The 13,870-nt window shown below is 38.8% G+C and overlaps 1 protein-coding gene across 4 annotated transcripts in view; it reads left to right on the top strand.

Moving 5' to 3' along the window:
* Window positions 1–13,619, top strand: part of DCP1A (decapping mRNA 1A) — a 71,366-nt gene extending 57,747 nt beyond the window's left edge. For 3 of the 4 annotated variants that reach the window (XM_090021570.1, XM_090021569.1, XM_090021567.1), the window contains 3 exons: window positions 1,876–1,941; window positions 5,837–6,052; window positions 9,253–13,466. In XM_090021570.1, the coding sequence (XP_089877696.1) occupies window positions 1,876–1,941; window positions 5,837–6,052; window positions 9,253–9,330 (360 nt within the window). In that variant the 3' untranslated portion in view covers window positions 9,331–13,466. Of the gene's footprint in view, window positions 1–1,875; window positions 1,942–5,836; window positions 6,053–9,252; window positions 13,467–13,493 lie in introns of those variants that run through there. The other variant, XM_090021566.1, reaches the window with a different exon arrangement.
* The last annotated feature ends 251 nt before the right edge of the window (window positions 13,620–13,870 follow it).

Raw genomic sequence — 13,870 nt, 5'->3', positions numbered from 1 at the left:
TTCATCAGACAACCCTTTAATTACTTTTAACTTCTACATAACCTAGCTGACCCCTTATAACAGTAGATTGTTACTGATTGTCACCTTACCCATTTTTAAGTTTCTAGTTTTTCAACATGTTTGCTGTTTATCTAAGGCCTTTCATTTTGTTGCAGCAGGATTTGCAAGTTTGGTAGCCTGTAGTGGTCAGGCTGAAACTGTCACTGCTTGTCACTAACAAAGTAGCACTGTTCTATTGATTCTGAATCCTACTGGGTTTTAGTTCCTCCAGTGTTTTTATCCTTCTAGGATAAAACCTGTATTTATTTTTAGCATGGATTAAAGAATAAATTGCAACTTTTAGTATGTTTCTCTCTTCTTGGAGACTGGTATTCTTGCCTCTTAAAAATGGCTTTCATTATGCCATCCTTCTAATGATCTTGTTCCTAGTCTCCTTATCTTTTATTTATCAAAGGTTTTAGAGAAGGTCATAACTGGCACATTATTGGTTTACCTTGTTGAAGATCACCTTTTTATGAAATTCTATGACTATACTTTCTGGCTCCAGTATAAAATTGATAATACCATTCTTTATTCAGTGTTTGAATAAATATTTGAAAACAGCAGTTTTTGACCAATATATTTTTGTATTGTTAAATGTTGTTATATAGCTTTTGACGCTCACAGTTGTGACATCTTTGAACCTGTAGAAAAGCTGATAATTCTTATTCAAAATTTGCCTTTGACTTACAAAGTCAAACCTTAACCTTAAACTGCGCTGTGCAGATACAGTTTTGATGCTTTCTTCCCCTCTAGATTTATCATGTCTATATATTTCCATTATGGATTTAAACATTTCATGTCTTTTGGACAGTATTTAAATGTGGTCTGTCACAAACTAGCAAAGGAATTTCTAGTTGTTACATTACATATATGAGTCTTAATGCTGGCAAGATCACATGGGTATCTTTTTCCACTAAGTTAGTTTTGTCTTTTGGTCCTTGTCTTTATTGCCATGTCTTGATCTCTGGCAGTGCAGATAGGTTTTGTTGTGCACATGGATTTGTTTTTCTGTCGGAGATCATGTTGCTAAGATAGTGGCAAGCTAAATATAGCAGGATGCCAAGGGTTTGTTGCAATACCTTCTGTTTATGTCTTCATCTTATATTGCTTTCTCTCTGGATGGTATCCAAGAGAGTCTGTGCACTACTTATGATTGTTGATCAGCAGGAATACTGTAAATCAATTAGTTTCCTATTTCAATTGAGATTAATAACATAATTTTTAGCAAAGTATTGAATAGAATCTCCTGTTAACTTATTGAATCTACTACAATGTAAGATCTTCATTTTGTTGCACTTCGCTTGTTCTCATTTTCCAGTGTATCTTAATATTTATGTTCCAGTATATTTTTAACTATTTATGGTATTTTTCCCTTTTTTTTAAGGTTGTAGATCTGTTTTTCCTGAAGTTTCTTTTTTGTATTTTCAGATGTAGATTCTTTTTTCTGACTTATTTTATGATAATGTTTGATTTCATGTATTGTTTTGCTCCACTTGTAATATTATATATACATTTAGTTTATAGAGCTATCTACTTAATAGAATATGTACGTATATAATATTACAAGTGGAGCAAAACAATACATGAAATCAAACATTATCATAAAATAAGTCAGAAAAAAGAATCTACATCTGAAGATACAAAATATTGCAGGAACAGCAAACCTGTATGTATAAACTTAAGTTTATATATGTCTAAATTTAATAAAAAAGGTATCTTGGCAGTCTTTTATTTTAGTAATTAACTAGGAGAAAAAAATGAAAGGTGTAGATAATGGAAGTTCAGAAACACTGAACTTATGGGGAGGTTTTTAAGTCCTTTTTTCATTTGCAGATTGTACAGCAAAACAAGGAACCGGAAGTATTTCCACAGCCCAAAACTTTGTCAAAAGCTAGCCAAGTAAGTGTATGAATTTTCCTTTAGTAAATAAATTACTATTCATGGTAACTTTTTTCTAAGAAAAATATTCTTTGTATCTTGACAACCTGAGTACAAGAACATGGTAATGTTGCCATTCCAACTGCTGGTGATGATGCAGGAACTAGAAAGAATATTTTACTCTGCATTCTCAGATTGAGTTTGCATCACAGCAGTTTGGAAAAACCTGTTTCTATATACTAAAATAAAAATAATTGAATAGCAAGCAATAAAGAACACTGATTCCATGATTTACTACTTAAGCTGGTTCTCAACCTTCTTTAGACTGAAGGCACCCTTCATTAGACTGAAGGTCATCCCTTGGAAAATGCCAGTTCTTAGTTTTCATTCACTCTGACTACAGGAAAAAAATACAGCAATTTTTCTGTTCCAAAGAACTCAAAAAGCCCACAACATGTCAGAATATTTTTAATGCTATAAATTCTTATTTGAAATGCTCGGGCTTATCTTGTGAATCATGTTTCCACACCTAACAGTGCTAAACCTGCAGTCCATTTGAAAGGATCTTAAGGCATCCCAGGGTGTCTTGCCACCCTGGTTGAGAATCACTGATAAAAGTGTGGTGATCTCTAGATGCCTCCATCAAAGGACACTTGGCACTGTACAGAAGTGGAAAGTAACAGTCCCTGGTTCCAAACCATTGATATTCTCAACAAGACAAGCATAACACCTGAGTGAGTCAAATGTGGTAAAAAAGTGAAGGATAGGATAAAGTAGGGACCTGGAAATCAACTCTCGCATACACCAGCTATGAGCATAGTTGGTAGTCAGTCTGTTGTAGTGACCACCATGATTGAAACTTTTGCCTTTATGGATTAAGTATTAAGATTATTAAAATCCCAACAGAAGAGGCTTTGAGCAGGTTAATAATCATATCAACTCAGAGTCAAGTCAACTTTGAGATTCCGATCAGAAAATTATTAGCTGTAACCAAAAAGCAAGGTCAGGCCTTTTAATAGAGTTTACCTCTAATGATTTTTATTTCATTGTGTATGTTAAAACATGATTTAAAAGTTGAAAGCACAACTTAATGTAGTCCTCTCTGGAGATCAGTAGCACCCAAACTGATCTGTTAAATCAGTATGTAATTGTTAGTTTAAAAAAACACCTACACGTGATTCACAAGATAAACCTAGAAATTTCCAAAAGAAATCCATAGCATTAAAATCACTGTGATCCTGTTGTGGCCTTTCTGAATTATTTGCAGCAGAAGAATTGCTGTATTATTATTTTCCTGTAGTCAAGAAATGAATGAAAGCTAAGACCTAACATTTCCCATGGGGTGCCCTTTGTCTAAAAAGATTGAGAATTACCGACAATAAGGTAGAAAGAGACAGACCAGTTGTATTAAAGGTGGAAGGGGACATTTGTATGCATCTGCTGTTCCATGGTAAGCATCAAGTCTCGCACTCTGCAGTAAGTGTAAGGTAAGTGGAAATGTTTTGTTTGTGACAAACTGCTCCACCTTAGTTTCCATTTATTACAGGATGTGTAATAGTTACAGCAGAATGGATGATGCACAGTAGGCTCCCCCTCCCCTTTAACTCACTATTAAATTATTTTGTCCCCACCCTTAGTGTGCTGATGCTGTAGCATGAGGTGACCTGAAAGTGTTGTGATTTTTTCAAATTTAAACTTTACCGGGAGCTTTCCATACTATATTGTTATTTACCCAAAACAAAACCAAGACAACTTTGAATTTAAAATAACCTCCCCCCAATAATTTGAGTTTATACTCTGTCCCAGAATATGAAGTGCATGTTGGCACTGGCCCCAACTGTCTCCAGGCAACAGCAGTGGTGTTGGCTTTACCCCTAAGCTTGCATCAGAGCCAGTCAGAGCTGCAGCAGGTCTCCTGCCACTGCAGTCTTCCCCCAGTGCTCCCTCTGAGCTTCATATGGCACAACCTTCCCCACCCCTGCACCTTATCTCCTGAACCATCCACCCCCTCCCCTGGTGCCTGAGCCACTGTTGAGCTGCCCTGGCTACAGCCATTCAGCAGTGGTGCTAACAGCTACATCCCTGGTTCAGGCAGGCATCTGCTGCAGCTCCAAGACCAGGCCTGGACTGGAGATGCCTGCCTTGGGCCAATACTCAAATCCAGAACAAGGCTACTTTCTTCCTCGCCCCACTCCACCGTGTTGAATGCAGGAAAAAAACAAACTTATCTTTTGATTTCAAGTAAATACAGTAATATTAATCTTGCAAGTTTTAATCCTTTTGATATGATTTAGCATAGTTTAACTTTTATTTTTAATAGGTTATTTTGAACTTTTGAAAGACACATTTTATTTAGGTATAAAAGCAGTTTATTTTTCACCATTTGTTTACAATGTTTTATCTATGGCTGCTTCATTTCTGTTGTTTATTCTTGGCTGAAACTGACAAAACTTTCAAAAAAAAATTTGGTCATTCAGGAGGCTTAAGCAAGAAAGGATGTTTGTTGAGTATATTCTGATGTGGCTTACAGGGAGTCAAGGGATAATAACCTGAGGTAGTAACTTAATTGTACAGATATAGCAGGGGTTGGCAACATTTTTTGGATTGAGTGCCAAAAACACCCACAACCTTGACTTGTAAGATATTGGCATACCAGGGGTGGATGGTAGGGGAGTCACGAGGTGCCTGATACTTGTTGTGGCAGCACAGCCCTGCCATCCATTCTGAGGCACATGTGCCAAGCAAAATGCATATACATGTCACACTTTACCACACATGCTGGGGATTGCCTTCCCCTGAGATATAGCCTTTCTGCACCTCTCCTCTCTTTTATACTTCAGTGGAAGGTTTTATTATTGTGAATTCTTCCTATTAGTTTCTCTAGAGAAGAAAAATCCATGAGAAGGCTGTGCCTCAACAGGCTCAAAAAAGAAAATAAAAATAATTGAAAGTTACGTTTTAAATTGTTATTAAAGTAACTAATGAAGACATTAACATATTCTATTAACTCTATTATCCGGTCCTTTAGTGCAAAAGAATACGTTCTTTTGTCAGGTCAGCAGATATGGAAAATTTAATCCAGGGCCTCTCTTCTGCATAGGTTTAGGATGAACAGAACAGTTTAAGGAATAACCTCTTGGACACTAAGTTGCCTAGTTGTTAACTTTATCTTCTTATCCTTCCCTCTTCTTTGCAGAATTAAGAACTGTGGGGGTAGAGACTACAAGAGGAAGAAAGGGCCTCAAAGAAAAGAATCCTCTGAGTTGTCTAATTTCAGCTGTTAAAATTTTAGACTTATAAAAACTAATCAATTTATTTCAGCCAGTTAAGGAATAAGCCACTTTGTTTTATGCACCAAAAGCTTTAAAGCTTTCTGCTTGTATCTGTGTTCATATGCAGTGCATTTCCACAAATACTATGTTTTAAAGGTGTTTGGTATGGTAATGAGCATCCTTAACTCCCACTGTTTGCAAAACTGCTAAGTATCCATTAGGTATCTGATGTCTCCCAGTGCTAGTTGAATCTCTTTTCTCCACCCTCTTGCCATAATATAAAATAGAAAGATTTAATGCATGTAATTTTTTTAAGACTAACTTATATTTTTTTCCTGTTGTACAGTTACCTGCCGTTTCATGTGTTAAAACTATATTGTGTGTAAGATAGGTAGAGCCACAGCACAAACACCACCAGTGAAATGACTCTTCTGGACTCTTAATCTGGTGAACCACTTATTTGCAACCTTACACGCACAAATCGGTATCTAAGGAGTGACGTATGGAGTTTTAGACATTTTATCCCTCTGTCTGTATTAAGTCTTGAATAGTAAACCACAGTACTGTCTATATGCACCTCATCTGTAGGAGTATTATAATAACAGTCCTTGCCAAGCACTGAACTGTATTCCTTTTCCTGGCAGGTTGCATCTCCCCAGTTTGTTACAGCTACAACTACAGTGGCACCTTCAATCCTCTTGTCTCCTAGTGTTTTCCAGTCAGCTACAAAATCCACTGAAGTGGAAAATAAAGCCACTCCTTCTTCCCCTCTAACACTTGGCGCAACAGAAATCCAGGCTATGCCACCTACTGTCCTCAGTCGGTCTCAGCTCCAAGAGACATTAATACACCTAATAAAGGTACCTTGCTTTTTCTTTGCTTTGGTGTTCTGCAGAAATACTATGAGATCCATGCCCTTGAAACTCCTGTTTCCTTTGATAGACACTATTGGACTTCAGCAATCTTGAAAGTTCTGATTACAAGCAACCCTCACTTAATGTGATTTTGCTTACAGTGGTTTCATTATAATGAACATTTAAAATACCTACCTAGTTTTGCTCAGCGCTGAGCACGTTTCACTATAACGCTCAGCGCGGGCATGGGGAGAAGCAGTGGTGGTGGCAAGGGAAGTGGTGAGTGGCAGCCAGCGGGAGCCCAGAGAGTGGTAGCAGGAGCCCGGGTTCCACTCCAGCACATGAGCTTGGCGCCCAGGTCAGTATGGCCCAGGACCACAGGGTCTGCTCCAGCACATGGTGCCTAAGTAGCCAGTGGGAGGGGAGGAGCAGCAGCAGCAGTGAGAAGGTGCTGATGGGGGGCATGAGTGCAGGGCCTGGGCCAGAGGGGCAGCAGGAGCCAGTGCAAGCTGAGCCCACAGAGCTCCCCCGCTCCCGAGCCTGCAGTGATTTGTTGGTGGTGGCTTGTCCCTGTACCAGGTGCCCTGGAGGTAGCCCCTTCTAGGCAAAGCAAGGGAACTTATCCCGCACCAGAGCCCCGACACAGGCCCCATGGATGGGGTGACTGGGGCCATGCATAGGTGCACTGGTGGCCGGCGGGTGCAGGCCAGCGGGAGCCATTGCATCAGGGGAACATTGAGGGTGGGAGGTGCTAATGCCTTCCCTGGCAGAGTCAGTGTGGTGCCTTGCTGGGAGCAGCCTGGCCAGGGCCGGCAGGGCCCAGAGTGTGGCTACAGGAGCGCGGGGTCTGGGTCAGCGGGTGGTGCGGAACCAGTTATCTTTATTTACACTAAATCCTATAGGGAAATGGGTTCCACTTAATGCTGTTTCACTTAGTGCTCGTTTTTTGCAAGAACCAATTAGGAGCACTAAGTGGGGGTTGCCTGTATTTAGTACAGACACCAGTTATAGTCGAGCTGTCTTTCTTTTACGCATGACATTATTTCATTTTTTGTAGTAAGGAGGGGGGATGGAAGGGAGATCTGCATTGGGCTTTCTTTCCATTCTATATAAAATCTGTAGAAAATGTGTTAACTCCAAGCTGTATTAACTTTCTTGTGGACCTTAAACTTCTCATGCTAGGGTAAATTGCTAGGGTAGCTTTGGGAGAAACTATCTTTGACAGCCAACAGATTTGCTTGGTCATGAAGCCAAGAAGAGCAGAAAGAAGCGAGCTCATGTTGCACAAATAACTTTAGCCTAGCAAATCCCAGGGCATCCACAGAGTTTGGGAGGGAGATACAATACATTGTAGGTAGAAGTGCACTGATACATCAGTCTGCTTTCAGATCGGCATAGATACAAAGAAAATTGATGATCAGAAATCAGCCTGATGTGGCCAATAATTTGGCCAATAAATGCCCATGCCTGTGCACAGCCACAGCGCAGCACGCAGGCAGCGAGTAGAGCCTGGCAGCTTGGAGAGCTGCCTGCAGCTGGTAATTCGGTTGTGGTGAATGAGGAGGGGGCAGAAAAGGGTGTTGGGGGTAGCAGATCAATGCCCCCCCACAGTGAAGGAGCAGTGGGGTTGGGGTAGGCGCTGCCTAGCTAGGGTGGGGCAGGCGTGGCATAGAGCCACGGCTTTTTCTGGGGGGTGCGGGGAGTGAGGCGGCAGCTCCTGCTGCTGCACAGCACTGATCTAGGAGCAACTCATCTGCTCATCCAGCGGCTCCCACCGCCACTGCTGCTGCTAGTCTCAAAGGGCAGGGTGGGGCATGTACCCCTAGATTTGCATGGGGCAGACTGCAGCTGGACTCGGGCCACTTGGAGAGGGCACCAGCAGCACTGGGAGCACATGGCCCCAGCCCTCCCCGTGTAGATTCGGGGCCACGCCTCTCCCCCATGCCTTCCTGGATGAGCAGCAGGAGCAGCAGTAGGAGCCGCTTATGGACCAGCGGTGTGCAGCAGCGGGAACCGCCTCCCCGCACCCCCGGACAAGCCATACTTGCCTTGCCCCGGCAGGGCAGCACCTGCCCCAGCCCCACTGCTCCCTCACCACGGGAAACATTGATCTGCTCCCCGCCCATGCCCTTTCCCTCCCCTTTTCAACACAACAGACTTACCAGCTGCACGCAGCTGTATCAGAAATCAAATCGATATCAGCCGATATGCCTCCTTAATAACCTGCTATCTATATCGGCCCCCAAAGTCTCTATCAGTGCACGCCTCATTGTAGAATATTTGTTGTTCCAACAGCAAGTCTCATGTAGAGGGAAGTAACATGGGGCGGGATTTTGCTACAGAAGTTGAAAAATCCGTGTGAATTCCACGTATATTGGAACTAAAGCCCAATTTTGGAAGAAAACAAACAACATCACCCCCTGCCCCTCCCACTGCCCCTCCTCCGAATCATGAAAAACCTGCAAGCTGGGCTCCACTGTCAGCACTCTTTATCTTCATCAGAGGCATTTTGCAATTATTTCTGCCCTGTGATCTTAAGAACACTCAAAAGTGTTCCTGCTCAAATGTTAGTTCTTACTCTCACTGTGTGGAGTTACGTATTTGTTCCCCCATTGGGGGCATTGCTTCTGATTGGCTGTCTTCTTCCCACTTTACATATGTGGGTACTGTAAACATTGATCAAAATTTGGCATTGCTTTCAGTAGGACTCAACGATCCCAGTGGAATGTAGAGGGGCAAAGAGTAACTACTGCAGAGGGAAAAGCAGAATATTTTCTCTGTGCTTATTGGGTTTTTTTGGTTTGTGTGTTTGTTTTTTGGTGTCTGCTTAGATGTGTTGCCAGGTGAAGCATTTGGATCCAAGACAACTAGAGTAGCTTTTAAGTACTGCATACAGTTCAGGGTGTCTAAAAATAATGATCTAGGATTTTATACAGAAGTATACACGGTGGATTATTTCTAGACTGACTTAAGAGGTATGTGACTGCAGAAATTCTTACCTATGATGTCAGGACCATTTGAAATATATGTACAGCATTGCCATGGCCTCACCTCTCACTGTCCCGGTCTGTCTGTAGATTGCCCTTGTGCAGCCATTCTGCCTTACTCTGCCAGCTCTCATCTTATGTGGAATTAAATAATAAAAAGATAGCATTACTTGTGTGTGTTTTCTAGCTAATGTACTGCCTATGCTTTTCCTTCTGCAGAATGATTCCAGTTTTCTCACCACTATTCATGATGTCTACTTGCAAGTCCTGACCAAGAATACTGACATTAATCTATAATTGAAATTAGTTCAATTCCACTGACAACACATCTGCTTCAGAAACAGTTATGTCTCATCTATAAAACTAATATTTTTTTAAAAAGAATATTTAGTTTTCAATGTCTTGAATTTGAGCCTCTTGGGAAAGACTATTCCTTAAAAATACTTCTAAAAGTAATGTTCTCAGAAGTGATCTAGGTTTCACTGTGATCATCACCAGCAAACCTGTGTTCTTTGGAAACATTGGGTAGTTGCAAATGAGCTTTCATTAGCATTAAGTGAGTGTGCAGATGTTTGAGTCACTGTCATTTCTAACTGTTTTCATTTTTAAGAGATAAGGGGGAACAATGCTATTTTTCAGCTATCAAGTGTATACCACACTTTGCAGACAACAGCAAATTGGGTTGCAAACCCCACTTCTATTTTTAAGGGCTGCATAAAGGCTGAAGCAGGTAATTTGTTATGATGAGTTGGCTATAGAAAGATGAGTCCACAGGAAAAGGTACTGTGCTCAGGCTTCAAGAGAGCTGCTGTTGGAGCTAAACATTTGATGTACAGGTTAAAAAAGATCTTTTGCCTGTTCCTGAGTAACCAGAAGCCTCTACCCAACACGCATCCATTTATTTTGTAAGTGCGTATGTTTAACTAGTTTCAGCATCTATGGCAATATGCTGGTTCCTCATTAAGTTATACCTGGTTGCTCTACAAAGGCAGAATCTAAGCATGCAAAATTTTAGGAAGGGGCAGTTGAATCTTCTTTTAAGTATCAGTTTAATTGTGGCATTTGGATTCTAGTTGTTACAGTTTTTAAAAATATATTTGGAGGAGAATACCCTATAAGCCTGTTGTTTCCCTGTTATGTGGAGTTCAATATGGATTTTTGGAACGCATTGTTTCCCTTTAGCCAAGGATGGACCAATACCATAGCTGAGTTTCATTCCTCAGTTGTGTTGGTACTGTAATGTTGAAAACTATGCAGATGGGGAAGAAATGTGAATTGTTCCCTTCTCTTCCACCCCCTCAGACTTTTTCATGCTTGTCACACAGCATTTATTTAAAAAAGTGATGCTTCTTATATATGGTTTAATGTTTCAGTATTTACTAGTGTAAGACTCTAACTACTTCTTCACATTTCCCCATGTAGAGTATACTAATCCTTAATGATATTTTGCTATGCTGCTATTGGTCTATCCATGACTTAAATTTATTTCTATATGGCATGCAAATGTAGTTAATAATACTTAAATGTAGATCTCAATTTATTCCAGCAATAGTCATTTTTAAAGGATCTTTTTGAGTAGCAAGGTCTTGGTTTATATGGTAAAGGATAATTTGTAGTAAATATAACCAGTTAAGATGTGCTGCTTATTTTTTTCAAGCACTATTGAAATGAAGAAGAAAGAACAAATTTCATTTGGCTCTACAAAACAGAATCTACTAAGGATGAGTTATAATAATGTGACATAGTCAAAATACAGGGTCATTTCATTGGAAATGATCAAATAAGCTTTAATTGTAAATTGATTACAGATCAGTGTGTTTTTCAGTCATAACAGAAAGTATGAGTTTTTATGCATCTAATATCTCTTAGTATAGACTTTGGTTTTTGAGTGAAAAAGTGTTTTGCTTTTTTTTCCTGCAAAATCTGCCTTCTAAAAAGCTCTTTAACAGCCATTGGGATTCAGTATTTCCAGGTGAAAATATATAGTATTTTATGTTAGAAAAATATGCAGAATTCAGGGAAATGTGTTAGCAATCGTGCAAGTTTACCAGGAAATGTATTGGCTTTAATGGTAGAATTTGAATTCAGCAATAGACTTTCTGGACCTTGCTAAGGAAGAACGGAGCTTTCTTACTCAAGTACTGCACAAATCACAAAAATATACTTCATTTATCTAACCTACAGACCTAATGCAAATCAAATTTGAGGTCCCCTTAGAAGGAGAGAGAACGGGGGGGGAAAAGGCCAAATCAGAGAGCAGTTCTCTCGGATATAGTTCTAGCCTAAACCAAATGTTACACTTGGTTTTCTCCAGCTTTAACAGACTGAGTCAGTATATTCTTGATTTTTTTTATTTTATTTTATTTTTATAAGGAGTTTTAGTACCTTGAAAAGGAGGTTGAATTACAGGAGATGTTCCCTAGTGTAGAGAGGAGATAGGGAACTACTGTAATCATACCAACCTTTTAGATATATTACAACTAAATACCGTCACATTTTCAAGTAATATCCAAAATGTCAAAATGATGGGACAGTTGAGGAGTTTCTTCATACCATTGTACTGCAATATGGAGTATAAGTTCTGGACAGCTGACAAAGGGAATACTGTTTTAAATAGCATCATTACAAGAAGTTACTCTCTAAAGCCCAAACTGTCCATGTTTCTATTAAATGTGTTTTGCATTATAACTGTCCAGAAACCTCAGCAAGCAGTAGGCAGATTCAATTTTTTTTCTTGTAGTGTAGTAATGCCAAAAAGTATGTTCTTCCCAGCTTGCAAACAAACTTCATTAGGTATAAAATGAAATAACTTTTTAGGTAAGCATTATAACTGATTTTTGTTCATGTTCATTTTTTTTTTCTGCACCTTTATTCCCCACTCCATAGAAGTAGCAGACACTGGGAGGGATGTTCTGCAATAAAACATAGCACGGTTATCCCCTGCAGTATATGCAAAGTGCCAGAATAGTGCTCTTTGTAATACATAAATGTTTAACAGATTAACCTCTTCAAGGAGAAATTGCTTTGTAAAACAAAAGTTCAACTGCAGCATAAAACATGAGATATTTTAAAATGTGGAAGCTATTTGACAGTTCTACTTTTGTCATTTTAACCTTTTGTAATAATGTAGAATTAATTAGCTTGTCTCTTTGTGAAGAGCTTGATTCATGTTAGATGCATTGTAGTAATAGCTAATGCATATAGCTAGTTACCAAGGGTCACCACAGCAACTGAACATGACCATTTAAAGTGACTTTTATTGTGGTAAAGCTGCCAGTAAATTGGATTTTACTCATTAGTTTTGAGAGTTCAAAGATTAGTTTACTTCCAGAATGAATTTTACTGTCTCAGCATGTTTCTTTGACCAGTGTTCAGTTACTTGGAAAATTACAATTTACTAATCACAGATTATTTTTAAAATTATAACTGCTTTATTAGTCACAAAATTAAGATAGTTTCTCAGTTCTGTAGTTGCATTATTAACATAATGGCAGTTATAATCTCCGAAGTTGTATGAAAGGTGCCTAGTAGCTATTAATTTGGAGGCAGTATACCTTGTCAAATTTACACAAGATTTGCAAAGCAGTTGAGGCAGAGTTTAACATTTAAAGTAATTGATTTCTAGTTTCATATAACAAATGCTTAATTCTCCAGATATTGATATTTTAATATTATATTTGAATGCTTGCTGTTGGACCCATTTCATTTCGCCCATATTTTGATTTGGCCTACCTTAAGTACCTTCTTGGAAACAATGCCCTGTGTGGTCCAGATGTAATCACTGAGAAACTTTTAAAAGCTAATAATTAATTTGGAACATTATTTTTAAAAATATTTTAGAGAAATCAGCCACTTTTTGCCAGTTATTGAGTTGCTTCTTGCTAACAACATATCTTAACAGGAGGAATGTGTGCAATATATTTCACCGTAGTGTTGTCTGACATCATTGTGAAAATGTTAAGATGCAATATCTTCCTTCCACTTTAAATTGGAAAAAAATGCAATATCTTTCTCTGGTGGTCTATTTTTTTTTTAATCTATTCACTGGGCACATGGCTTTTTTGTATTTTTTTTTTTTTAAATGTACAGTATGCATTTTTTAACAGTGTCTCATTTTTAACACTTTTTTCAGATGCACCAGTTACTACCCATTTGCATGTTCTTTCAGTGTGAAGAGCTTAAGACATTGGTATTTTTTAATAGTCATTCCTTGAAACTTACGTGAACAATATTTTAGAAATCCAGTAAAAGTAGATACTGCATCATTAACATTTCAATATGTTATGGACTTTATATCATCTATGTATGTTTGCAAATATTAAGTTATTGCATAAATGTTTAAGAATGAACATTTTTCATCCAAAATTTTGTATGTTTGCAAATATATTTTTGTAATAAAATTTCAAAAACAAATGTTTCAGCACCTCCTAAAATCTTCCACTCTTTGCTTTCATTTGTAGTGGCAGGAATTTGCTGAGTGTAAACTCAAAAAGTATACCTGGGGTAAGAATCTTGCAGTTTGGAGCCTTCGTGAAATCTTTGTGTTGCAAAATGAACCTAGTGGCACAAAGTGGAACCCAAAAAAGTTATAAGAAGAGAATACGTGGATGCTTAGAAGACAGCAGAACCTGAGCATTTAGCATCTCTTATTCTTGCTACTGTTACTTATCCTACTTAATGTCTTAAATTTGTATTTAGAGTCTGACGAATCAACCAATGCTCTTCATTTCTGAAAATCTGCAAGGTCAGTATTGCAAATCCTGCTGCACTAGTTTCAGTTGGCTTGGATCCCAGTCTTTAATTTTTGTAATACTCTTCTCATCTAAACTAATGGATG

Source organism: Crocodylus siamensis, chromosome 11 (genome assembly GCF_052110815.1).
Source record: "Crocodylus siamensis isolate JL-2025a chromosome 11, ASM5211081v1, whole genome shotgun sequence".
Taxonomy (NCBI): Eukaryota; Metazoa; Chordata; order Crocodylia; family Crocodylidae; genus Crocodylus; species Crocodylus siamensis.
Note: the sequence above shows the minus strand (reverse complement) of the source record. Positions and strands in the feature narration are given on the sequence as shown.